General features: G+C 40.0%; 4 protein-coding genes across 4 annotated transcripts; 2 read left to right on the forward strand and 2 right to left on the reverse strand.

The window, feature by feature from the left end:
* Positions 1-690: 690 nt before the first annotated feature.
* Positions 691-2,043, reverse strand: K441DRAFT_662677 (phospholipase). Its single transcript, XM_067649079.1, has 3 exons — positions 1,771-2,043; positions 1,461-1,727; positions 691-1,412 (listed from the first exon to the last, which is right to left on the reverse strand). The coding sequence occupies exons 1-3, from the start codon at positions 1,986-1,988 to the stop codon at positions 815-817; spliced, it is 1,083 nt and encodes a 360-aa protein (XP_067502086.1). The 5' UTR covers positions 1,989-2,043; the 3' UTR covers positions 691-814.
* Positions 2,044-3,923: 1,880 nt separating this feature from the next.
* On the forward strand, positions 3,924-4,938 carry K441DRAFT_662683 (FabD/lysophospholipase-like protein). Its single transcript, XM_067649080.1, has 3 exons — positions 3,924-3,944; positions 3,989-4,234; positions 4,282-4,938. The coding sequence occupies exons 2-3, from the start codon at positions 4,002-4,004 to the stop codon at positions 4,889-4,891; spliced, it is 843 nt and encodes a 280-aa protein (XP_067502087.1). The 5' UTR covers positions 3,924-3,944; positions 3,989-4,001; the 3' UTR covers positions 4,892-4,938.
* A 1,203-nt stretch (positions 4,939-6,141) lies between these two features.
* Positions 6,142-6,525, forward strand: K441DRAFT_457471 (ankyrin; the record flags this gene model as incomplete). Its single annotated transcript, XM_067641749.1, has 1 exon — positions 6,142-6,525. A coding segment is annotated over one exon (384 nt), but the record flags the coding sequence as incomplete, so codon positions are not given.
* A 12,364-nt stretch (positions 6,526-18,889) lies between these two features.
* Positions 18,890-19,048, reverse strand: K441DRAFT_569917 (uncharacterized protein; the record flags this gene model as incomplete). Its single annotated transcript, XM_067643884.1, has 1 exon — positions 18,890-19,048. A coding segment is annotated over one exon (159 nt), but the record flags the coding sequence as incomplete, so codon positions are not given.
* Positions 19,049-25,813: the final 6,765 nt, after the last annotated feature.

Here is a 25,813-nt window from a genome sequence, read left to right on the forward strand (position 1 = left end):
CTATAGGTTCTATGTTCTTAAACTGCCACTTACGTAGAGATTTAAGCGGTAGTGTAGTGTATAGATACTAAGGGCTATGAACCTGTTTCCACAACTAGAAGTATTTTTCTATTATTAAAATAGCCTCATTATTATAGCTCTGGGACTTCTACGTGTATATTAGGTTGGCTATGCTAGTTAGTGTAGAAGGATCTCCAACCTAAGCACCCTTACCCTTGTCTTTATTACTTGCACCTCTAGCTCTTTAGCGTCCTCCTGCCGCCCTTAATTCCACAACGTCGACGCCAGGCTATTTCCGCTTTAATGTCAATTAACGACTATAGGGAGTTGGCTTAGCCAAGTATAAAGAGGAGGGTATAATTGAGGCAGCAACAGACTAATACCTCGGGCATTAGGCATAGAGGTTCTAGGTAAGAGACTATGTTTAGAATTTAAGGCAGAGGGGGAGTATATAACAGATTACGCTTAGCAGTTTCTAGTACAGCTCTTTACTTATATCGTATAGGTAAAGCACCAAGTTCGCTACTATCGTGCCTATAAGGGCAAGAAAACCCCTAAGGCCTATTGCTATTGGAATTGGCGGGGCAATTACATAGCACTAGTTAGTTATAACTAAATATAAAGTAACATTAAAGCATTCCTACATACCGAATTAAAGGCACCGTCACGACTTGTATAACTAAGTTTCGTCAAAAAAAGCGCCTACAATTATCGCTTGTATATTTCTAGATACCCCATACTTTTGTAGCTATGCTGTAGCACGTTATACTGTTTTACCTACACGACATAAGCCAAAGAATAGCTCTTAGAACTGCTAAGCGTAATCTACGATATCCCTCTGCCCCAAATTCTGAACACAGTCTCTCACCCGGAATCTCTGTGCCAGATGCCCGAGGTATTGGTCCGTTGCTGCCTCAATTGTGCCCTCCTCTTTATACTCGGCTAAGCCAACTTCTTGTAGTCCTTGATCGACATTAAAGCGGAAGAAACATTTTTCGTCGTAGTGTCGCCGCCACCTTGCTATAAACTTCCTTTCTGTATACTCCGTTTCGGTTGCGATCCTAACTAACGTCTCAGAGAGGAACCTTATAATGCTATCCTTAATCGCTTTTGTGCCCGGGTTTCCTGTCCCAATCGAAATGAAGCACTTTACCAAAGGCTTCAGGTCGCCTGTTTGAGGGCACCAGATATTTAAAGCCTCCCCTTCAACCTCGTCAACAGGATTATTTGCACCTAGTGCACCGTCCACGAATATGCGTGCCCCGATAGAGACAGAATCAAAGAAGCTAGTCGCTGCTGAAGTCGCAAGAGCGGCATCGCAAATGGTAGCGTGAATATCATTTCCACCGAGTAGACTGTAACTTCTAAGGCATGTGATACCGCCGGTTTCTCTCGCAGTGGCGCATACGAAGCTAACCTCCTATAAGTAGGCTATAAAGGGTATCTAAATGCTTACTTACACTCTGCACTCGCGAGGATTCCCATCATTAAATAAGTCACTCTCAGAGGCACCGCAGCGAGTTATCACCTCCTTAATCGCGCCCTCCAGTCTCTTTGAATCGAACCGCGCCTTAATTCTGCCCCTCCAACTGATCGGGAGCCAGCTCATTGAACTGATTGGAAGCCAACCTGCCTTTTCTTCAAACACCATATTCATAATATGCTTATATTCCGAAATGCATTCATCCACGTCCATCTGGAGCCGGCCTAGCATAATGGCGATAAGCCTACTTACGTTAGTTAGCTAGTAGAGAAGCGTGCTATACATACCCGCCTGTGCTGGTTCCACCAATAAGGTCGAATATTTGGTACGGCCTCACGGAAGAGAGGTTGTCCTCTTGACGCTTATTGTTGAGTTGCCCCATAAGGGCCTTTAAGATGTAGAGCGTTGACAGCCCTCGGACTCCACCGCCATCAAGAGATAACAAATAGCGCTCGGTCTCAGGGTTTCGCTCTCCGCCATGCTTAGCAGCCTGCGCTTGCTCCATTAGTATATTCGCTAAGTAGAGATCATTCCTTTGGCAAGGGATAGAGTGTTGAGAGAATGTGGATGGAGTTAACAGCGCTGGTGGTTTACAGCTAAGGAAAGGGTATAGTGGGGTTACATGCAGTCTTACCTCAGCAAGCTCAGACGTGATTCCAGTGGTTCGGATTTTTAATCGGTCCGCAAGCGGATTTCCAAGGTTTCTTAGGCGCTCCGACAATACCATCTTATGTTTATTCCGCTCCACGCTAGTCAGTGATCTGATAGATTCTAACGTACCACAAGACCAAAAATTAATTCGACACAGCCTTTCATATGCTACTACTTGTTGATCGAGGTGGCAATGACGTAACTAGCAGTCGTCATTGTCGACGTCAGCCTTCGCTACTTATTTCATGTATATATAGTCTCTTTTCTTCGGAGTTTAATCTACACACGAGTCCTTCTTTTATGACCTACTTTTTGCGGTCGACAGTTATGAGCCCGGGTTGTTTCCCACGCACCGATTTCTTTTAATCAGCTGTTCCTACAGGCTCGTGTCCGGGTACTTCAATCCTTAACGTACTCGTGATTACCTTCACTACGAAGTCCTGCAACGGCAGGCACCACGAAGTCCTGCAACGGTAGGCACCACGGAAGCCCTATCGAGGATAGGCACTCCCACAACCCTCTCGCGCTTGTGTAGCGTGACGAAGCCCTAGAGCTAGCATACTGCTGCTCTACCCTGGAGCTGGCACCTTACTGCTATTTTACCCTCGTCGCTGGCATCGTACTGCTACGTTACCCTAAAGCTGGCGCATTGCCGCTTTATCCGAGAGCTGGCACCTTACTGCTATGTTATATCGACGCTGGCACCGTACTGCTAAGGACAAGACAACGACCGACGATGCCCACAGAGCTACAGCTAGTTTGAGCGCGCCAGACACGAAGCAGGTGCCAGGATGCCGGATTAAGGCAGGCCGGGTTAAGGCAGGTACCGGGTGCCGGACACGAGATAGGAAGTCGCTCAAGAGTTTAAGCTTGTGGGAGAGGCGACCCAGTATTAGAGAGACAACGACCGTGCCGATACGCCTACGGAAGAACCAGGAGCTGGCACCTTACTGCTACGAACCGCGAACCTAACAATTGCTGAATGGCATGGGAGGATCTAGGATCAGATGGACGATTGCTAGACGGCGTAAGAGTATTTAGGGATATTATGGCTTAGCTGGATATTAGATGGACGATTTCTGGACAGCATGGGAGGATCTAAACACCAGTACGGCTAGCATTGAGCGGACAAAGACTGACAACGTGGCTGTTGACCTGCAGCCTTATCAACAAAGTTAGCCTATATGTGGCCTTACCGACGATATCCTATCTGAGTTCTAGATTTGGATTTGATTTTAAGTATCAGCTTAAGCAGCACTGCTGTTAAGCTGGGGGGGTGTGTCGATCGAGGTGGCAATGACGTAACAGTCGTCGTTGTCGACGTCAGCCTTCGCCACCTATTTCATGTACATATAGTCTCTTTTCTTCGTAGTTTAATCTACACACGAGTCCTTCTTTCATGACCTACTTTTTGCGGTCGACACTACTCCAAGCATCAACTTGCCAACTTCAAGGAGAGAAAGCTCAACCGCGCAGCCAGCAGCCCCAGATTTCCCTCTGCCCACTATAGTAGACAATCTCGGCCCCACACCTGCTGCCTCTTTCTTATTCTTTAAAAAATTAGCTCGACTTAGCTAGACCTGACAATGGAGCAAGCATCAGCTACGCAGCAAGGTAGAAAGCCAAATCCTCTAGACCATACCGGCCTCTGTTTGTTATCCCTTGACAGTGGCGGTGTCCGAGGGCTCTCGACGCTCTATATCTTGAAGAGTCTTATGACGCGGCTAAATCACGAACGTAAAACAGCAAACCTTCCGCCTTTGAAGCCATGTGAGGTATTCGACCTTATCGGTGGGACTAGCACAGGAGGGTACGGATAGCAACCTTTGCTAGTGTCTTAGTTAACGTAAATAGGCTCATCGCCATCATGCTTGGCCGGCTTGAGATGAACGTAGATGAATGTATTGCGGCATACCGTGAGCTTATTAAGGCTGTCTTTGAAGAGAGACAGAGCCGATTTGGAGTGGGCGGCACCGGAAATATCAAAGCGCAGTTCTCTTCGGAAACGCTGGAAAACGCCATTAGGAAGGTCATTGCCAGCCGTGAGGGCATATCAGAAGGAGATGCCTTCAATGATGGAAAGCCTCGTGGATGCAGAGTGTAAGTACGCCTGCTGAGCCGCGTGGATTAGGCTAATAAGGTTGTAGTTTTGTGTGCACTACTGCGTATGAGACTAGGGGAACGACACGCCTCAAAAGTTACAGTCTTCCTGGTGAACTCAATAATCAGACTCCAACCATCTGCGAGGCCGCACTAGCAACATCAGCGGCCACCCGGTTCTTCGATCCTGTTACTATAGAGGCACGTAAATTTGTTGGCGGGGAACTAGGCGCAAATAATCCAGTAGATGAGGTGGAGGCGGAAGCTTCAGATATCTGGTGCGCTGAAACAGCAGATTTGAAACCGCTTGTTAAGTGCTTTATTTCAATTGGCACCGGGAACCCTGGAAAGAATCCAATCGAAGATACGGTATGGAAATTCCTTTCAGAAACCTTAGTAGAAATTGCGACCGAGACAGAACGAACCGCAGTAAGATTTGCTGCTCGTTGGAAAGGGCATCTTGACAATAAGCGTTACTTTCGCTTCAATGTGCAACAAGGACTCCAACATATTGGACTTGCTGAATATAAGAAGGAAGGACTAATCGAAACTACAACGTTTGAGTACCTGGAAGAAACCGACCAATATTTTCGCGTCCGAGATTGTGCTAGAAATTTGGAACAGAAGCGAAGTATGTATCTTGAGGATTTCGCCTAGCATCTGGAAGCGCATTTCTTGGCTGATGTTGTGAAGACAAAACCGACACTGTGTTCGCCGCCTTTGTCCATGTAAGATCAATATAACTCACTATGACGTCTATTAAAAGCTCACTTAATAGGAATATAATATACGCATTTTACAGCTCCAGACAAGTTGCGTGTCTTACTCCCTGGTATAACCCTTTGCTGACTGGCCTAGGTACAGCTGCTGCAAGCATGGTGCCTTACCAAAGTGGTGGCAGCCATCTTGCAAATATGACACGAACGATGGGCCAAGGACTGCTTGGTGCTTGCCCACCTGCTTGCCCATGCACATGTCACGATATTCGCCACATAAAAACACCCTTTAGATGGCTGTTTGGAATGTTAATTATGAATTATTCTGGAACACCTCTCGGAATCTCGAAATGTTCAGAACCATCTTGTGGTGGGAGTCCGTCGCAATTCTGTGGGAAAGGAGCATACTACAAGCCCCGTTGGCTACGTAAAGAGGCGCTCCATTTCCTCATCAAACCTATGGGTGCTCCAGAAACCTCGTGGCACCTGGAGCTCACATTGCGAAATCTTGTTCCCTGGGGGTGTCCATTTTTCATTGCAGCTTATAATGGAGATGTGGAACAGCTAAAAGCTCTGATAAAAGCGGGAGTGGGTCTCAATGATCAAAGTGATGACTTTGGCAGCACTGCTTTGGGAGTAAGTTATCCGCTAACGGAAATCTGACGGCTAGACGGAGATGAGGCAATTAACCCGTGCAGTTGACGCTCGCATTCGGTCAGCTTGATGCTTGCGAAGTATTAATCAAGGCTGGTGCCAATCCCAATATACCAAATACAAGTCAACGGTAAGTCCATTTAATTGGTATCATATTAGGATTTAACCATGACATATCGCAGGACCACCTTCGATGACGCTTGGGAAGCCATAATTGCGGGTAGAGATCCTCCCGAGTATTTAAAAAGATTAGAATGGATGTTTCCGAGGGGTGATAAATTGGACGACTGGAATCTAACGAATATCCACAAGATCGTAATGGGCATCATGCATCGCGATCTCAAATACGAGCTACGCCAGTCATCTTCGAGTATAAATGCAAGAGATGCATTTGGAAGAACAGCTCTGTGGTGGTCATGCTCTAAAGGCAGCACACATACAACAGAAACCCTCCTTAGACACGGCGCGGATCTTAACATTGTTGACAACACTCATGCTACACCTCTGCATGCGGCCGTTACTTCAGGCAACATTGATATGGTTAGGCTGATGCTACGATATGGAGCGGAGTCTCGAGATATTGACGACTGGGGGAGTACCCCACTAATGACTGCTGTTTGGCATGATAGTAATGAATTAATCGACCTCTTACTGAAGCACGGAGCGGACATTAGAGCACGTGATAAGTGCCTAGGCCAGACAGCTTTATCATTTGCTGCCAAAACAAATCACGTACGATCGGCCAAATCGCTATTAGAGCATGGTGCCGATATGAATGAAAAAGATGACTACGGAGACAGCCCACTCTTTCTGAGTGTGCTAGGTAGGGCTGCTGCAACAACGCAATATTTTCTTCGACAAGGAGCAGACTACACAGTAACAAATAAATCCGGCAAAACTATCCTGCATTATGCTGCGGAGTTTGGTACCCCTGAGGTTTTGGCGGCTTTGACGGCTTTCGATCTTAGCGAGCTTGATATACATGCTAAAGATAAGGAGGGGAAGACTGCAAACGATGTTTTCGAAAAGAGCAAAACTCTGCGGACCAGAGACGTAGCAGACGCCTTCTATGACCTAATTGGAATGGCGTGGTACCCGGAAGTTTCTGATATTGTAAGGGTGGAGACAGAATCCGAGGAGAGCTCGGTTGAGAGCAACTATCAAGACTGCCAAGAAAATTAGCATTACTATAACTTCCTTTAGAACTGGCGAAGACTCTAGAAAGTCAGTTTTCTTAAAGCGGCAGGCTAAAGGTAGTGCGAATGCGGAACAGTGGAGCTGCGAGAGCACGATTACGAGTGATATCTAATGGTAATGTAGGTAATTTAGCACTTCACGTCGCCACCGTTAGCAGGGAGGGCGGTCGACCCGCTCCGGCCACACCCTTGTTAAGGGTCTACTTCCTGGGATTGAAGAATAGAGGAAATGGGAACTGTGGTTAGTGTTGGAATAAACGGTCTTAAGTGTAGTGTTGTGGCGGTGATGCACTGCCTCCGCTGCTCGGCGTTTGGCTTGGCGCGGTTGCTGAGTCAACTAAACCGTGCCGAAACCCCCAACCTGTTATCTCAGTAAGCGACTCAGACGGCAAGGGCAATAAAGGCGCACTCACTAATACTAAAGTACCACTAGTCTCTATCCTAAAAAACGCCACTTTTTTTCAACCAATCAGCTATCTACCAACCTTTAGTTTGCCCTGCCGTCTGAGGCCCTATGGTGCGGAACTCTATGGTGCTCAACTTCAATTTTCGCAATTTTGTATGAGAGACACTCTCACCTATATATTTAACCCCCCAATAACACCTATTTAACCTAATAAGCTAATAAGCTAAATTAGACTAGTCTCCTCTATAATTAATTAGATTTTTATTAAAATATAACGTAAAGCACCACCGAGTCGCACATACTACCGAATCGAACACTTCAAAATACACCAAAAACCCTAAATTTTACTTTTAAATATCTTAACCACTACTTAATAATATTTTCTAAAAATTTAAATATAAGCTTTTATATGCCGATTTTAGTATATATTATAATATTAGAGCGTATAGCTTAATAGTTATTATAATATAGAGTTTAGGGGCTAAAAATAGAGATGTTTCTAAATATCTTAACAACTACTAGACTTTATACTCTAATATTATAATAGGCACTCGCATAGATATATAGAAGCTTATATTTAAATTTTTAGAAAATATTATTAAGTAGTGGTTGAGATATTTAAAAGTAAAATTTAAGGTTTTTGGTGTATTTTGAAGTGTTCGATTCGGTGGTGTGTGCGACTCGGTGGTGCTTTACGTTAAAGCTATTAGCTAGGTAAGATTTTGCGACGAAATTGTGCCTAGGCGAGGCTCTGGTAATGCAGCGTTAAAAATTACCTTTTTAACTGCCGTATCTCGACCCTTTTATAACGTCTAGTTACTATAAAAATACTACAAGGTAGGAGCTCTTTAGCTTCTCTATCCATTGCACTAAATAACGACGTTATAGCTATATTATATAAAATATTAGATATGGGTAGTCGGTCGCATTTTATCTAAAATCGTCAAAAATTACCTTTTTTACTGCCGTATCTTAACCCTTTTATAATATCTAGTTATTATAAAAATACCATAAGGTAGGAGCTCTTTGGTTTCTCTATCTATTGCACTAAATAACGACGTTGTGGCTATATTATATGGGATATTAGATATAGGCAGTCGGTTGCACTTTATCTAAACTCGTCGCTATAAATCTTACGAGTCGACCTAAAAAAGTCACTTTACGTTTTTCTACCTATAATTTTAATAACTTACTTTTATACTATAGGGTTTTTATATAAATATTCTTAAAAAGTAGCTTTAGTTATATAATCGATTAGATTTTTAAAAATACGTTATTTAAGGTGGAGGTAGGGCATTAAAAAAGGTAAAAAAATATTTTAGTCTTAAATCGACCCTCCTATGTTTTTGCACTAAAGGCCCTTAGACGGCAATCCAGATAGCTTTATTAACTAACCCTAATTCGATTATACTAGTAAGGGTCTAGTAAAGCTATACTAGTTAAGTACTAGCGAGATTTACTATCTTGATTGCCGGCTAAGTCGCTTACTAAGATAACTAACCTATATCCTCGTTAACGGATATACATTAAACAGGCGCTCCCGTAGGCGGGTCTTCCGTAGGGATTAACACTAGCCCCATAACTAGGGCTTTTCAACCCTAGGGCTCTTAATCACACCTACACTTTTAAATTTAGCGCCATTAACGTATTTTAGACCAACCCTTTTGTTTATAGTCGTTGGAGCAGAGTTCCTCCAAGCTTCGCGGAGCTACCTCTAAGGGCGATCTCTTGTGCCTAGAGGAACGTTAGTTCCGAAAGGAGTTAAATACCGCCCAAGAAAAAATTGGGTTGCGCTCGTCTTGCCCTCTCATTAGTTAAATCTTTTCGCCCTTATTGGCTAAATCTTCTCGCCCTCTTATTGGTTAAATCTTCTCGCCCTTTTATTTATTAAATTTTCTTACCCTCTTATTTGTTAAATCTTCTTCGCTTTTATTTATTAAATCTTCTTACGCTCTTATTTATTAAACCTTCTTACGCTCTTATTTATTAAAACTTCTCACCCTCTTATTTATTAAAACTTCTTACCCTCTTATCTACTAAATCTTCTCGCGCTCTTATTTACCGAATTTTCTCGCCCCCTTACTAGTTAGCTTTTTACCTCTTTAGGCTAATTAACGTATTCTCTTTAGAATTTCTTTACGCCGCTAGTATAGTTAGTTAGAAGGTATAGGTAGAAAAGGGGATCCTTAAGTATATTCGCTTATTAAGATCGGCTTATTATTTACTTTGGTATAAATGTTCTATCTCTTTTATAAAGTAAATTATAGCTTTAACCGCGCTAATATTTGGGAAACGCTATAAAAATAAGGGTGTGGCCAGAGCGGGTCAGCCGCCCTCCCTACTAGTGGTAGCAAGTTTAAAGTATTTAGCGCTTTAATCGCCGGCTGTAAATACCACTAATTATACTACTACTAAATCTGTTCTAATTATTAGACCCTTATAAGGGTATTGTATAATTATAGCACCTATTATACTAACTGCGTGCTTACGCGTTTGGTACGCCGAGTACGCGTTTACGCGTTTGGTGCACTAACCACCCACTTACGCGTCTGGTGCACTTCTGAAGCACTAACTAATTAGGGGGGAGGCGCATTAGTATATAGACTACGTAGTCTACTTTATATAATTGACAGTTACCATCTAAACAAGTATACGATACTATATGTATTTCGTGCCCGTGGATACGACTTACTTATGCTATTAAGTTAGTACAAATACTAATTAGTAAGCGCGCACAGATCAGCAATTACTTAATACCTCCCCTAAGCGATATACATAACAGCAACTACCTGTTTAGACTCCTAGTACGACCTACTAGAAGGTCGGAAGTCGGGGATTATAGACTTATCTCTAACTCTATATACTTATTTAAGTCTTAGTATGGTTTACTAGAAGTTTATAAACGCGAATATAGACCTTTACGGAACCCCCTACCCTCCTTTAATACCTTTAACCTCTTTTTAGACCCCTTACGGAGACCTCTTACCCTTCTATAAACTACTATGGACCTATTAATCGCCTTTATGGACTGTTATAAGACCTTTACGGAACCCCTCTACCTCTAAACCTTAAACCCCTATTTCTACTATACCCTTTAACCTCTTTTTAGACCCCTTACGGAGACCCTCTTACCCTTTTACAAACTGTTATGGATATTAACTACCTTTACGGAACACTATAGGACCTTTACTACCCGCTACGCACTATAATATACTATATAGTATGGCAGACCTAAGAAAGTAAGTTGATAAAGGGTAAGAAAAGTGGAGGTAAGGAGTCGACCTTACGTCTATAAACGACGTTAACGACTATATTAAATTTAAAGTTCTTAAATACCAATATTTTAAGCTTATAGATGACGATCTATGGGAGTAATATTAGGAAGACTTTACGGACTTTACGGAAGCTATTTTTAAGGCCTATAACCCTACTACTATCCGTAACCTATAAACCCTCTTACGCCACTAAGGCGTATAGGTTAAAAGGGACAAACGAGTTACTGTTGTATAGTCTTTATATAATATAATATATAAGGAGGACCAAACGGAATAGACTAAAGAGGAAATTCTAGACTAGGTTAAAGCTAAAAATAAACTCCTTGCTTCTTTTAAACTTAATAAAATTGCTAGCCTTATACCTAACCTACTTAACTAAACTCGTCCTATAAACCTAAGCGATTTTAGAATTAATCTTACGGGCTAAAGTATACCTAGTACTTAAGTTATGGACCGTAATACCCCTGTAAACTAAACTATAGACTGTAATACCCCTATAAACTAAAATACGGACTAAAACCTTCCCGCTGTTATCTAAGTTATAGATCCGCAACCTACCTAACTAAAGACTTATAGTAAGGAGCTAGCTAACCTAGCTAAGCTTTATACCGATAAATCTAAGTATAGCGGCGAAAATAATAACTTTGACTTTAAACTGACTATCTTTATGGACCTCTGCTAGAAGGCTAATATTCCTAAATAAGAGTTTAGCTACGTCAGGAAAACGGAAAGTGGCGCAGAAAATTTGGTTTTGCTAAAAGTGTTTTTAGGGCCCAGGGCTAGCTTTCCGCCATATTAGCTAACTCCCCCTAGCCTAGGGCTAGCTTTTAGCTATATTAGCTGACCCCCCCTAGCCTAGGGCTAGCTTTTAGCTATATTAGCTAACCCCCCCTAGCCTAGGGCTAGCTTTTAGCCATATTAGCTAAGCCTTAGAGCTATACGCTAGCACTATGCTAGCTTATAGCTATAAAATAAATATTATTACTATTATTATATTTATTGCTATTAGGGTATTAAAATCCTAAAGGCCTTCGGGTAGGCTCCTAGTAGGCTTCCTAGTAGGCTCCTAGCAGGACTTTAATTTTCCTTATTATCTAAATTATCCGAAGTACTATTGGGTCCCCGCTATATTCCCAACAGCCTCTACACGTGCCTTTATATACCCCTTATATACCTAAATGCCACCTTTACCCTTCCTTCCTTCCTTATATCCTCCCTACTTAGGGAGGCACCTAAACGGTAGCTAGAGGACTGTGACTAGAACCAGACGACCGTCGCCAGAACTAGACGACCGTCGCCAGAACTAGACGACCGTCGCCAGAACCAGACGACCGTCACCAGAACCAGACGACCGTCGCCAGAACCAGACGACCGTCGCCAGAGCTAGACGATAATCGTTTAAACGACCAGCCAGCAAACACCACGATCAATTCAATCGATCGATCGAATCGAACTAGAGCCTTAATATTATCCTATTACCAAATCAAATCGAATCAAGGCCTCTTAGGGAGGCACCCTAGATAACTACTGTTTAAACGTACAGCCAGCAAACGCCTAGAGAGAACGATTCGAATTAATATAATTAATCGCAATCAAATTAAGCAGAGCCTTTAATTGGGCCAACCTCTCCCCTAAATTACAGATATAGACAGGTAGGCATAGACAAGTAGGCACGACCGGTAGGTATAGACAGGTAGGCACGAACAAGTAGGACGGTCAGACGGTAGGACAGGTAGGACAGGTAGGATAGGTAGGATAGGTAGAATAGGTAGGACAGGTAGGATAGGCAGGACAGGCAGGACAGGCACTAGGCCTAGTTAGGAAATNAGTANATNGCCGGCGGATCATCGGGAACGCCGCCAATTGACGATTTGGAGACTCTGCGAGAGATATCCCTTATAGCTACTATTAATTTTAAATTTTTGAATTTTGAATTTTGAATTTTGAATTTTAAATTTTGAATTTTTGAATTTTATTATAATTATACATATTGCAGCTATAGGAAATATTATATAAAATGTATAAAACGTATAAAATGTATAAAACGTATAAAATGTATAAAATGTATAAAATGTATAAAACGTATAAAACGTATAAAATGTGTTAATGTTACTAATATGGCCCCGGGCTAGCCCTGGGCTAGCGTAAATAAGTATATATAAGCAGATCAGCGGATCTAGCTAAAATGACCCCGGGCCAGCCCTGGGCTAGCCCCTAGCTAGCCCCTACCACCCTCCCGTTTTCCTAACGTAAGCCTACTCTACTATGCTGCGCGGCCTAGCACTTAACTACTACTACACTAACCTTAAGAGTAACCCCCTTGGTGTTCCTTTTGATAAGCTATGTAAAGCTATATATAACTACTTTAAAGGACTAGAATATAAGCGTGATATCCTTACCTAATGGAATGCGACTAAGCTACGGACCGTAATAGATAAGAATACTGAAAAATCGACTATAGAGTGCCTATAAATCCTTATTAAAGACCTCCGCTACCTATAGCACGGTCTTAATATTAAGCTTTAAATAGATGACTTTCTGTATAATAAACTTATTACGGCCTGCTAGGAAGTAGAGCCCTGTAAGTACGCCTACTATAAGCCTGCAGATACCTTAGCTGGCCTTATTAATAATTTACGCTCCTCTATTATAACGTATAAAGTCTTAAACCTATTAGGCAGCACTTAAGCCTTTATTACGGATATTTAATATCCGTAAATAGACTTAGACGTCTACTTTATAGACCGCCGCTACCGCTAGTAGCACCCGTACCGACTAAGTCCTACCTATAACCCCTATAGCAACCCCTGTATAAAAATATACCCCCGTAGATAAACCAGCTAGAAGTGCTTTGTGTGTGGTAAGGAAGGATGTTGGTCTATAAGGTATACTTAGGAAGAATATAATAAGTTTAGGAAGAGACTTAATAGCCGTATTAACTAGTTTATTTTGGAATACGAAGGAGAGGAAGTAGAAGAGCCCCCTAATGAGTTAATAGAAGCCCTTATAATTAACTTTAACTTAGATACTTAGGAATAAGAGACCTTAGAGACATTTCTAACCACTTTTAGACCTTTTACGGACAGCTAAGCCTTTAATATTACGACCGTATTAGCCAACCGTTCCTTTATATACTTAGTTACGCCCAAAAACTATCCCATAAGTACCCCTGTTATAGATGTTATAGATTATAAGTAGGACCTATTTGCATATATTACTATAGAACGCTATACCCCTAAGGAATTCTACGGTGTTATAATCGATATAGGTGCCTCTAAGAAGTCTACCGCAGGCTATAGATAATACCTTGTATATAGGACCACTATAAATAACAATACGGACATTAATATTACGTAAACTAGGGCCGTAAACGTCTAATTCGGCATCGGCTTAACCGCATTAATTAGATTAGTTAAAGTTAAGACTTTAATTGGCCTAGTTAACTTCTACGTGGTAAAAGTGGATACCCCCTTCCTACTCTGTCTTGTAGATATGGATAGGTTATAGGTTTACTATAATAATATTACGGATACCTTGATCGGCCCTGTAACTGCCCTAGGAAGTAAGTATATTACCCTGCCAATTATATAACGATTTGGACACCCGTTTCTTATATAGGGAGAGACTTTACGGACCTATATTTAGGAATCTTTTAACTATAACCTGTACTACCTTACTAGTATGGAGATTAACTGTCTGTACTGCCGTTTCGGCTACCTGTTAGCCGAAAAGCTATATAGAGTCCTTGAATGCTCTGGACATGACGACGTTAATAGGAAGGCAGTTAATTACCTAACCAAATACTGCTCCTTTTGCTAGAAATACGGACGTTCCCCAGGCCGATTTAAGTTCACCCTTTATAAGGACCTTAACTTTAACCACTTAGTGTATATAGACATTATGTATATTAACGGCAGCCTAGTATTATATATAATTGACAAGGCAACCCGCTATTAAGCCGCCCGTTAGTTGTAAAATATATCCATAAAGCATACTTGGGATATTTTATGGACCTGCTGGATTAATATATACGTTAGACCTCTTGAGTATATTACCCACGACGCCGGTAGAAACTTTATTAGTAAGGAATTCCAGTAGTATGCTATGGCCATGGCTATATTAACAAAAGCTATTCTAGTTAAGGTATATTGGTCCGTCGGGCTTATTAAGTAAGCTTACCCAGTTTTATAGAGAGCTTATTAGATTATTATAGACGAGTATAAGGATATCTAAAAGGAACTGGCTTTATAGATGGCTGTAAAAGCCATTAATGATACCGCTGGCCCTAATAGACTAGTACCTACCCTTTTGGTTTATGGAGCCTACCTAAGGATAAGTAACCTAGGCCCCCCTATCCTATCTATTATGGAATGAGCAGCTATAATACGGAAGGTAATAACTAAAATAGTTAAGCTATGGGCCAAGTAAGCTATTAATAACGCCCTGTATTACTGTAACGGACCTAATATAACCCTAGTACACGACCTCCCGCTTAACTCTAAAGTCCTTATATGGCGTGAAAGCGGTAGTTAGAATGGACTTTATTGTTTACTGGCCGTAGAAAATAAGATATGCTATATATAGCTTTCTAGCGGGCCAACTAGCTTTAGAAGCACGTTTGTAAAACCCTACTTTCGGCCCGAAAATACCTATAATGTTAAGCTAGACGAACTAGAAGCAATTACTAAACCAGACGAATTAGAAACGACTGCTGAATTAGATAAACTAGAGGCACCCTTACCTACCCTAGAGGTCCCCTAAAAACCTACTGAACCTACTAAACCTACTATAAAGCGTGGCCGAGGACGCCCCCGTAAGAATCCCGTAACGGAGAACTACCTAACCTCCGTAGGCATATCTGCAAAGCAATCTCCGCCTACAGATATATTAGTTCTAGTATAGGAAACCCCTTTTACAGACTTACGGCGTAAAGAGATCAACGGACTACTTAAAAAGGATATCTTTGCGATTATAATGGAGAGAGATATTCCGTAAGGCGTCCGTATATTTAACTTACGCTTTATTAATAAGATTAAGCACCTTAGTACTAACAAAGCCTTTAAGAAATTAAGGCTTATTATATAAGCTTATAATAACTAGGGAAAGGACCTAGTCCTTACGCAATCGCCTATAATTTAACGGGTTAGTTAACGGATTATACTTATACTTATACCTGGACTACAGCAAACTAAATCTATAGCCCTTTACTTACGGGATATCTTATAAGCCTATATGCAGTCTAATATCTACCTAAGTAGGGATATCTTTATACGACTACCCTATAAGCTTAACCTATAACCAGGAACAATTTTATGGGTTATAAAACCTCTTTATGGAGTACCAGAAGCCAAAAACTATTGGTTTAAGATATACTACTAGCACCACATTAGTAAACTTAAAATAGAGCAGTTAACCTACGACCCCTACCTCCTATATAGCCTATTGAACGGCCTTGGTATTATTAAACTCTAAATAGATAATACCCTCTTCTTAGTAGACCGGATATTTGCGGACGCTAAAGAGACTAAACTGTAAGAAGCTAAGTTCCTAGCAAAGCCGTAAGAGTAGTTAACTAAGTAAACTCCAATTAAGTTTAATGGAGGCTTAATTATATAAAAGGGTAATTTAATCTAGCTAACTTAGGAACGCTAAGCTTAAAACCTAAAGCTTATTATAGTAAAGCCTACGGACCTCACTAGTTCCCGTAGAGAGACCTATAAGACTATAAATATAAAGGACTAATACGCTGCATAGCGTGCAAGAGGCGCCTATATTGCTATAGTCTGTTAACCTAAATCTGCCTATAATCTGTTCTTTGCGGCCCAGGTAGTAGACCTATAAGAAGAAAATATTAAGCAGCTTAATAAGCGCATTTAGTGGCAAATTAACAATGCAGTAAGGGGACTTACTTTTATACTACTAGACCTAAATTCCCTTAGCCTACTAGTATTTACGGGCGCATCTTTTACTAATAATAAAGACCTATTATTATAAATCGGCTTTATAATTGTACTTACGGACCATAATTAGGACGTAAATATACTGTATTGGTCTTTAATTAAGTGCAAACAAGTAACCCGTAGTATACTAGCTTCTAAACTATATATACTAGCTTATGGATTTAATATAGCAGCCGCAATTAAATTAATGGTCTAGAAGATTCTATAACTAAAGTAGTTACCCCTGGTTTTATACACTAATTTAAAGTCCCTTTATGACTGCCTAGTTAAACTAGGTACAATATAAGAGAAGAGGCTTATAGTCGACCTAATATGCTTACGTTAGGCCTATAAATGACGTAAGATTATGGAGGTTAAATGGATTAGCAGTGGAGACAACCTAGTAGACGCTATGACTAAGGCAAAGCTGTGTTAAGCTCTTAAAACCCTAATTAATATAAATAAGCTTAACCTAAAGGTTATAGAATGGGTAGAGCGAGACTAATGGAGCATTTACGGTTTAGCTACGGCCCGTTAGAAGGCCGTATGGTGCATTTACGGCCCGTTAAAAGGCCGTATAGTTTATTTTACGGACCATAAGTAGGACTTACAGCTAGCTTGGAGCACTATTTGGAAGGCAACCTAGAAGGCACCTTAGGAGGGATTTTCTATATATTTTCTTATGTGTTTTATAGTTCTATTAAGATAATTACGGAGGCTATATATAAGTGGTTTCATTTTCTAAGTACCGCCAGTGTATAATTATAGCACCTGTCGTACTAACCGCGTGCTTACGCGTTTGGTACGCCGAGTACGCGTTTACGCGTTTGGTGCACTAACCACCCGCTTACGCGTCTGGTGCACTTCTGAAGCACTAACTAATTAGGGGGGAGGCGCATCAGTATATAGACTACGTAGTCTGCTTTATATAATCGACAGTCACCATCTAAACAAGTATACGATACTACATGTATTTCGTGCCCGTGGATACGACTTACTCGTGCTATTAAGTTAGTACGAATAGGTATATTTAGAGCGGGCCAGCTGCCCTCCCTACTAGCGGTAGGTAAATCTAAGTAGGATAATAGCGTTATATGGCCAAAGTATATATTATAATCTAATTAAGTACCTTATAGGTTTCATCTCTCTCCGGAATTAAGTTATATTTATCTAGAAGTAGGCTTAGAATAAATTAATAGCTTAAGCTAAAATGGCAATATGCGCTATATAATAATAACTAATAAAGTACTAAGGTGGAGCATATAGCCTATATAGTAATTTTATCTAGAATCTTAAAGAGGCTAAGAATAAAAGAGTGTAAAGGCTGGAAAATAAGATCTAGCCTATTAATAAAATCTTTATAAAAAAGAAAGTAGTATTAGCTGTTATTAACTTTAAATATATATACCCCACCAAGTCGCCCTCCAAATCCCTATAGAGTAGGGAGAGAAGCGTATCTGTAAGATTTGTTCTACTCTCCTTTACTAGTTATAGGAACGTACGCTAACGTCCTAGCTTGCCTAGTATTATAAGTTCAAAATCGTAAATACTACTTTTAAAGATACCTTTACCAGACTAGCCAAGTTAAGAGACTTTTTCTTTAATTAACTGCCGTTTTACACGGATAAGTTCGTTAAGGAGCTCTATATAGCTAGTGCCGGTGCCTACTTCTATCTAGTAGTAGTAATATATTATCGCCTCCGTGAGGTTATATAGGACCTTTTTATCTATATTATTATCCGGTTTTATAGGTAAGGCCTTAATCTAAGCAAGAAGGGCCCTAGCAATAGCGAAATTGGCATTAAACACTGCGTTATTGGTTTAAAGTTCTAGTATATCCTAGATGTCTTTTATATACAAAAAGTCGCGTACAGTTTGGTATAGGAAATTAACCTTAAACTTAATAAATAAGTGTTGCGATATATGTTCGTATACCTCTAAAAGACCCTTACAGCGTGCTTTAAGGCGTTTACACATACTTTTATGCCATAAAATAACCTCTACATTATTATACACCCTAATTTTGGCTTTAATAGCGAAGTTAGGGTCATCCTTATCAAGAAATGAGTATATAAGCAGCAAGAGTAGTCTAGTTACGTAAAGAGCTATACGGAAATTTTAAGCCGTTTAATATTTGTATACTTTGTTAATAGTGTTAAGAATATACCAGAAGAAAGATTCTAGGTTGGAGGGCAGTATCCTAAGTCGCCGCTGGAGGTTAATAACTTTATTATTATTTCTAAGCCCTTGGAGAATGCTTTAAATTACTATAAACACCCAGAGGAATACTCCCTAGAATGAGTTTACTATCTCTAGAATAAAATCTCCGTACTAAGAGTTATGTTCCTAAAGTACCTAAAATTTGGCATTTTCCTTAAGTTTATTACGGGTATATAGCTTAATATTATTTCTCGTTAGATCCTAAATGCGGAGATTATAATATCCGTTAAAGGCATCTACAAAAATATTCTATAGCCAGCTAGATACGCAGACCTTAATATTCAAATTATTAAATCCTTTAATAATAGAAATGAGTTCTTTATAATCTCTATTATACTTATTAAGACCATTAATAAAGAGGCAAAATCTTATAGAACTAGAAGTTAGCTCTATAAGCTTAGTAATTGCTTATATAAGTTCTAAACACGTCTATTAATCTTAATAGCTAAAAAACTAACATAAAGAGCATATAGTAGAAATTAGGTCCGGGTATTTTTATAATATTATAAAAAGAAGTGACCGGAGAAGGCCCTCCTGCGACTTCTATATTACTATTCCTATAAATTAGAAGAAATAGCTTGTGGTAACAATTTTCTTACCGTTTACCTATTGCTGGAGAAATCCTAGGGTTCGGCTATTCCTATATAGGTATTTTATTAAAGTTAATTTCCTAGATTTAGGCTTTCCCGTAATCTAATAGATATTTAGCATCTCGCTGGATATTAGCCATAGTATAAACTTGGTCCCTTTAGGGGAATTAAAGATCTAGCCGAACGTCTTTGTATAAGCCAGTTAAATATCTAAATGCCGGAATTTTATCTGTTTAAACTCTAAACTTTTAAGCACCCCTACTTTGGTAGCTATATTTAAAGCCTACTTAGTAAGCCCGGATAGTTTTCTGTCTAAGTTATCTAAAGCAACGTTAGTAGTAGTAGTGCCTAATATGCGCCTAATTAAGTCTAAAGACTTACCCAGCTGGTTAATCTATTCGTCTCTTTAGATTCCTATTTAGATATTCTTGGTTTAAATAGTCGTTAGGAACGTCAACACGCTTAATTATTTATTACTAATAGTCTAGTTAGCAAAATACATCCCAAACTAGATATTTACTATACCCTAACGCTTAGGAAACCTAGTAGGAGTAAGGGAACGCAGAAGAGTTTTACCTTAAGAGGGTAATTAGCTAAACCGACAGTTAACTTTAGATTAAATTTAAAGTTTTCTATAGCTTTTTAATTTTTTCTACTAACTAAACACTTTTTATAATCTGGCGAAAGCTCTCTAATATCCGCCTAAGGCCCTTAGAGTCCTTATTAATCCTAAGGGACTATAATATAAAGAGGAGCTTATCCGCCTTTTCTCTGCTTATATTTACTAGCTTTATTAATAAGGCCTCCTTTTATATCCATAGGTATCCGCCAGATTTACTAGATAAATTTAACTTCCCACTAAGGCTTTAGAGGTTTGCTATAATAGTTTTAAGATCTTTATTTTCTTTTATAGTACTATCCACGGACCTATAGATCTTATAGCCCTCCGAGAATAGCTTAATACCAAATTCTGCGAACTATATAATATTAGCCGCAGCGCCGAGCGCTAAAAAGGGGTTAAGGACCATCCTAAGGCATCTCCTTTACTATAGCGAGTAGTGCAGGTGTATCTTTAAATATAAATTTAGCCTATCTAATAAGTAGAAGATATTATGCTTAGCCCTATAAGCTAAAACTAGATATTAGGAAAAAAAATAGCAAAGACTTTACTAGTAACGCGAAAGGTGTAGGGTGGGTATAATAAGCAAATATATTATTCAAGACTACTTAGCCCTGTAAATGCTAAATAATACTATCTATAGCTAGAGGTATAGTAATAGGGCGAACCTAGCAGTACGCCTTATAGCCGGTAAGGAAGCGACTTACCTACTCTAGTATATCCACCTAATAGAGACAGGAAAGAGCACAAGAGCCTAAGGCATAAGGACAATAAATAGGAGTAGGAAGATGGTAAAGATAGTAGATAGGCGCGACAGAGCAGAAGAAGAGGAGTAATAGTAGACTAATGTAAACCGATTAAGGCAATTAAAGACTTATATCTTAGTAAGCTCTTAAAACGTAGTTACTTTTTTCTAAAGAATATCCGTGCTTTGCTAAGATACTAATAGTAGTTAAGAAGTTCACCATATTATTCTAGTCTTTACTCCTCTCCTTTTACTCCGTCGCGCCTATCTACTAATTATACGCGGAGGACTGCTTTAATGGGCCGATTAGAAGTAATTACAAAGCTTAAGAAGTGCGTATAAGATATCTAGCAACTTCCTAGATTTGGCCAATTTTATAAAGGCCTTATTACTAAGTAGATGCAACGCTGTACTACAAAAGGCAGTATTATAGTGGTAAATATCACTAACCTTAAAAGCGATGCTATTATTATTACTACTAATATATCTAAGGTCCTCCTACTTTTAGGTTTAAGGGCACGCAAAGCTAAGGACTGGATTAATTAGGACCTTACTATAACTTTATTAAGTAATTAGGGCCGCAAAAATAAAGCCTACCTTTAATTCTTATTATGGCTATGGCGCGGGTATATAAGGCCTATATTAGATAAGCTATATACAGCCTCCTATAAAAGACCTACTAAAGATTTAATAGATCAAAACCGGCCTTACTAGTTCCTTCCCTTTCTATTTAGGCGACGATATCTTTACTAGACTAACGGAAAGTGCGTATTACCGGGCTATTTTATCCTATACGCCGATAATTAAAGCCCTTTAATATACCTAAGAGCGTACTAGAACCACTACCCCATCTTACTATAATCCTTAGAAAGTAGCTATTCTAACTATACCTAAAACCCTTAGTGCAAGTAATCTTTTAGGGACAAGAGCGGAGAGATTTAAGGTTATAGCGGCTATAGGGCCTTCTGTTTTTATATAGACTTTAGAGTACCTAGACGTTATAAGCGCTATAACTTAACTCTAGGAGTGCAATATTACCTACTTTGCCTACTACAGGGTATTAGATCTAGTTAACCCTTTTAGAAGTAGCCTAATACTGTAGACGGCTAGGACATCTACTTAAGAGCTAAGGTAGGATATACTAAGCGTTTATAAGGTATCTTAGGCCCACCTCTCGCAAGCGGAGATTACATACCTCTCGGCCTACTTAACCGCGTAGAACTAGGCGATAAGGCTTTCAGACAAAGTGCTTTACGTTATTAGTAGGTTCCAGGTTGCTGGATTTAGGCATATAGTTAGGTATCTATGGCCGTCTAACGATAAGGTATATATAGATGTTGCGAAGTCGTTCTACTCCGAACTTAGTTAAGGTAGAACTACGAGGTACTATAATAGAACTACTGCATTAGCATTACATAGGGCCGTTGTGAAGATTTGGGAAAGGAATAAATATAGTAAGCGGCTGCTGCTCTGGGCGCAGTACGTGCATTTTAGGGCACTAGAGAAGAGATTATTAGCGCTAAGGGCAGACTCTTAGGCGCCTAATTTATAGATAGGAGGAGCATAAATAGGCTATCCCTTAGCACGATAAGACCCTACAAGAAAGTAGTTTATGCGCAAATACTAGAATTAAAAGTACGTGTATGGTCACAGAGCCTTAATCCTATTAATTCTATTAGCTGGCTCTTAATAATAACCATAGGGCCTATTTTATTGTGCTAAGGGATAGCGCGGACTAACAAAGTTATAACGTACTTATTTTACGCGTATATAGCTACGTACTAGTACCTAAGTATTTATTCTAAGGCGTAATGGCGGCCTAAAGAGATAAATAAGTAAGGTACTTAGTTATATGTAATATATACTTTAGCAATATAACATTAACATCCCGCCTAAACTAATTGGGCGTATTTTTAGTCCCATATAGGTTACGCTTTGCTACCGCTAGTAGGGAGGGCGGCTAACCTACTCTAGCTATACCCTTATTAAGGGTCTACTTCTTAGGATTAAAGAATAGAGGAAATAGGGGAACTATAGTTGGTGTTGGAATAAACGGTCTTAAGTGTGGTGTTATGGCAGTAATACACTACCTCTACTACTTGGCGTTTAGCTTAGCGCGGTTACTAAGTTAACTAAACTATCTAACCTATATCCTCATTAACGGATATATATTAAAGGTATAGGCGCTCCTATAGGCGGGTTTTCCATAGGGATTAGCACTAGCCCTATAACTAGGCCTTTTTAACCCTAGGGCTCTTAATTACACCTATACTTTTAAACTTAGCGCTATTAACGTATTTCAGACCAACCCTTTTGTTTATAGTTGTCGGAGTAGAGTTCCTCCAGGCTTCGCGGAGCCACCGCTAGGGGCGATCTCTTATTAGGTTGGGCTTGTCTTGCCCTCTTATTAGCTAAATCTTTTACCCTCTTATTAGTTAAATCTTTGAGCCCTCTTATCAGTTAAATTTTTGAGCCCTCTTATCTGTTAAATCTTTAAGCCCTCCCATTGGTTAAATCTTTGAGCCCTCTCATCTGTTAAATATTTGGGCCCTCTTATTTATTAAATATTTAAGCCCTCTTATCTATCAAATCTTTGAGCCCTCTTATTTGTCAAATCTTTAAGCCCTCTTATCTGTTAAATCTTTAAGCCCACTTATTTATTAAATATTTAAGCCCTCTTATTCGTTAGATCTTTAAGCCCTCTTATTTATTAAATCTTTAAGCCCTCTTATTAGTTAGCTTTTTACCTCTTTAGGCTAATTAATATATTCTCTTTGGAATTTCTTTACGCCGCTAGTGTAGTTGGTTAGGAGGTATAGGTAGGAGAGGGGATCCTTAAGTGTATTCGCTTATTAAGATCGGCTTGTTATTTACTTGGGTATAAACGTTCTATCTCCTTTGCAAAGTAGATCGTAGCTTTAACCGCGCTAATGTCTAGGAAACGCCACAAAAACAAGGGTGTGGCCAGTGCGGGTCGGCCATCCTCCCTGCTGGTGGTCGCGACTTGTAGTGCTAAACCTCTTTTATTACCGTTACATATCACTTCTAAGCGTGCTTACGCAGCTCGCCCGTCCCGCACTTGCACTGGGGGACGCCATAAGTATTGACTCGCAAAATAAAGTCCTGTCACTATGTTCTCCATTTATCACTCGTTTAGGGCTTCGAGCGATACCGATTATCGGTTCGTTAGTGTATCCACGCCAGTGCAACTGAAGAAGCTGCGAATGCGCGAGACGGAGAGAGCTGCGTCTGCCCGTACCACCAGACAGAATTACTGAGCAATTATATTCAGCGTAAAGAAATGACCTCATGCTCGTTCCCTTTCCTTTCCCTTTTTATAAAGTGCATGACTGCCTTATACATTCGTCATGCTTTATATTATCACTCGACCGCAGTGACGGAAGTCGAAACACATGTAGACGGAAACAAGCAAATAATTGGCTATAGTAGTGATCAGCTGATACCGGTACTGTGGAGGCGGCTGAGCCGAAGCTAAGATGCAGCGATCCTCTGGCCATTCTTCTTGCACTTTCTAGCCTTGCCACGCACATTGCTATCTATTATTCTAAACAATTACTTGTGTTTGAGGTAAGATACAAAGAATTATTCGCAATTCCATTAGTTAAATTATGCACAGCAAGACCCTCCTTATGACCTCGCTTAAATCCCTGCAAAGCCGCAATCTATATACTATTGGGTGGATTACCGCTCTCCTATTAGAACGAGCTGCAGCGACTGCGGTTCTTGACGAGAAGTATAGAACACCCCTTGATTTTAATCAGCCTCGCTCTAACACAAACTCTTATACTTAGGGTCGTGTTGGAGAGCATAACGTTATAATCGCTTCGCTAGCTATAGGAGTCTATGGTATAGCATCTGCCGCTACTACTGCTCTCCCTATACTCTCTTTATTTCCTTAGATTTAATTCGGACTTCTTATTAGAATTGGTGCTGGGATTCCTAGGATAAATAAGGGTCGCGATATTTGGCTTGGAGATATTGCTGTTAGCCAGCCCCATGGGATAAGTAGAGGGGTGGTTTAGTATGATCTTAGAAAGGTAAAACCCGGACAGAAGTATAAGCGCAGAGACTTTTTAAACAGACTACTAGAGGTACTTTTTAAAGCGCTAGCTAACTTGTAGGCGTAATACGAACTTAAAGGACTAAGGGTGTTAGAGCTTCTCAAAAAAGCTTTAATATACTACCCTTATCTAATAAAGTTAAAGCATAGTTATATGTACCAAGGCTTTACAAATAATTATCTCTTTAAAGCCGTATATAACTACGTTCTAGGTATAGACTGCTATAATTACGACCTAAAGGAAGAAATCTAACGAGAGAAACGTGACCTAGCGGATCCGGAGATATACTACGGCACTATAGCTTTAGGCAATACTTTAATAAAAGACGCCGCCACTTAAGACAGAATTCTTAAAGAGATAGGGGAAGATTGCATCTGTTTTAAGATAGAAGCCGCCGGTCTTATAAACAATTTTCCTTATCTAGCTATAAGAGGTATATATAACTATGCCAACTCTTATAAGAATGACCGATAGCAACAGTATGCTACAGCAACAGCAGTAGCGTATGCTAAAGAGCTTCTTTCTTATTGCCTTAGTGAGAATATCTAAAGGACCTAAAAGGCGATTGATATTCTTAAATAGAGTTAGTCTACCTTACCCATCTACTAGGATAAATAAAGATAACTTCCATTAAAGTCGCAGAAATAGTAGTTGAGATTCATTCTGTTACATTAGACGCTAGGGCCAGTGATTTATTTAGACTGGAGTGGCGTGGATCTAAGGTTAAATCCACTCCATCTACTAAAAAGACGATTTGACTCCAGGAGCGCTATGGAGCTCCAGTGTAGATATATACTATTTATAGTAAGTCTTGGCGCGACTTTGGTGTTATATTTGGGGGGTAGGAGGCGTTTAAACTTACTAAAAAAGATTGTCAGATTTGCCCATTAGTTTCCTCATTACCTTCCTCCGTAATCTCATTGTCCTTAATAACCACCACCCCATCGCCACGTAGGCTCTTCCTTAGAACACCTTCCTTTTAATATAATTATAAGCTCCTAGTAGTGCTCCTGCTTTTTATAAAGCCAGCGGTAAAAGTACGTGGTTTTGCTATTCGAATCTTTTAGTAAGATATCCTTACCCCGCCGCCGGGTCGGTAACGTTTGTTGCTTAGTACCGAATATACGTAGAGCTAAA

This window comes from Cenococcum geophilum (genome assembly GCF_001692895.1).
Source record: "Cenococcum geophilum 1.58 unplaced genomic scaffold K441scaffold_31, whole genome shotgun sequence".
NCBI lineage: Eukaryota > Fungi > Ascomycota > Dothideomycetes > Gloniales > Gloniaceae > Cenococcum > Cenococcum geophilum.

Excerpts from the sequence above, each read along its gene's own strand:
- K441DRAFT_662677 (XM_067649079.1), bottom strand. The coding sequence starts at position 1,988 with ATGGAGCAAGCGCAGGCTGCTAAGCATGGCGGAGAGCGAAACCCTGAG. Across the intron at positions 1,728-1,770 it reads GGTGGAACCAGCACAGGCGG|GCTTATCGCCATTATGCTAG; the intron begins GTATGTATAGCA and ends TAACGTAAGTAG. Across the intron at positions 1,413-1,460 it reads AATCCTCGCGAGTGCAGAGT|CTTCGTATGCGCCACTGCGA; the intron begins GTAAGTAAGCAT and ends ATAGGAGGTTAG.
- K441DRAFT_662683 (XM_067649080.1), top strand. The coding sequence starts at position 4,002 with ATGCTTGGCCGGCTTGAGATGAACGTAGATGAATGTATTGCGGCATAC. Across the intron at positions 4,235-4,281 it reads AAGCCTCGTGGATGCAGAGT|TTTTGTGTGCACTACTGCGT; the intron begins GTAAGTACGCCT and ends ATAAGGTTGTAG.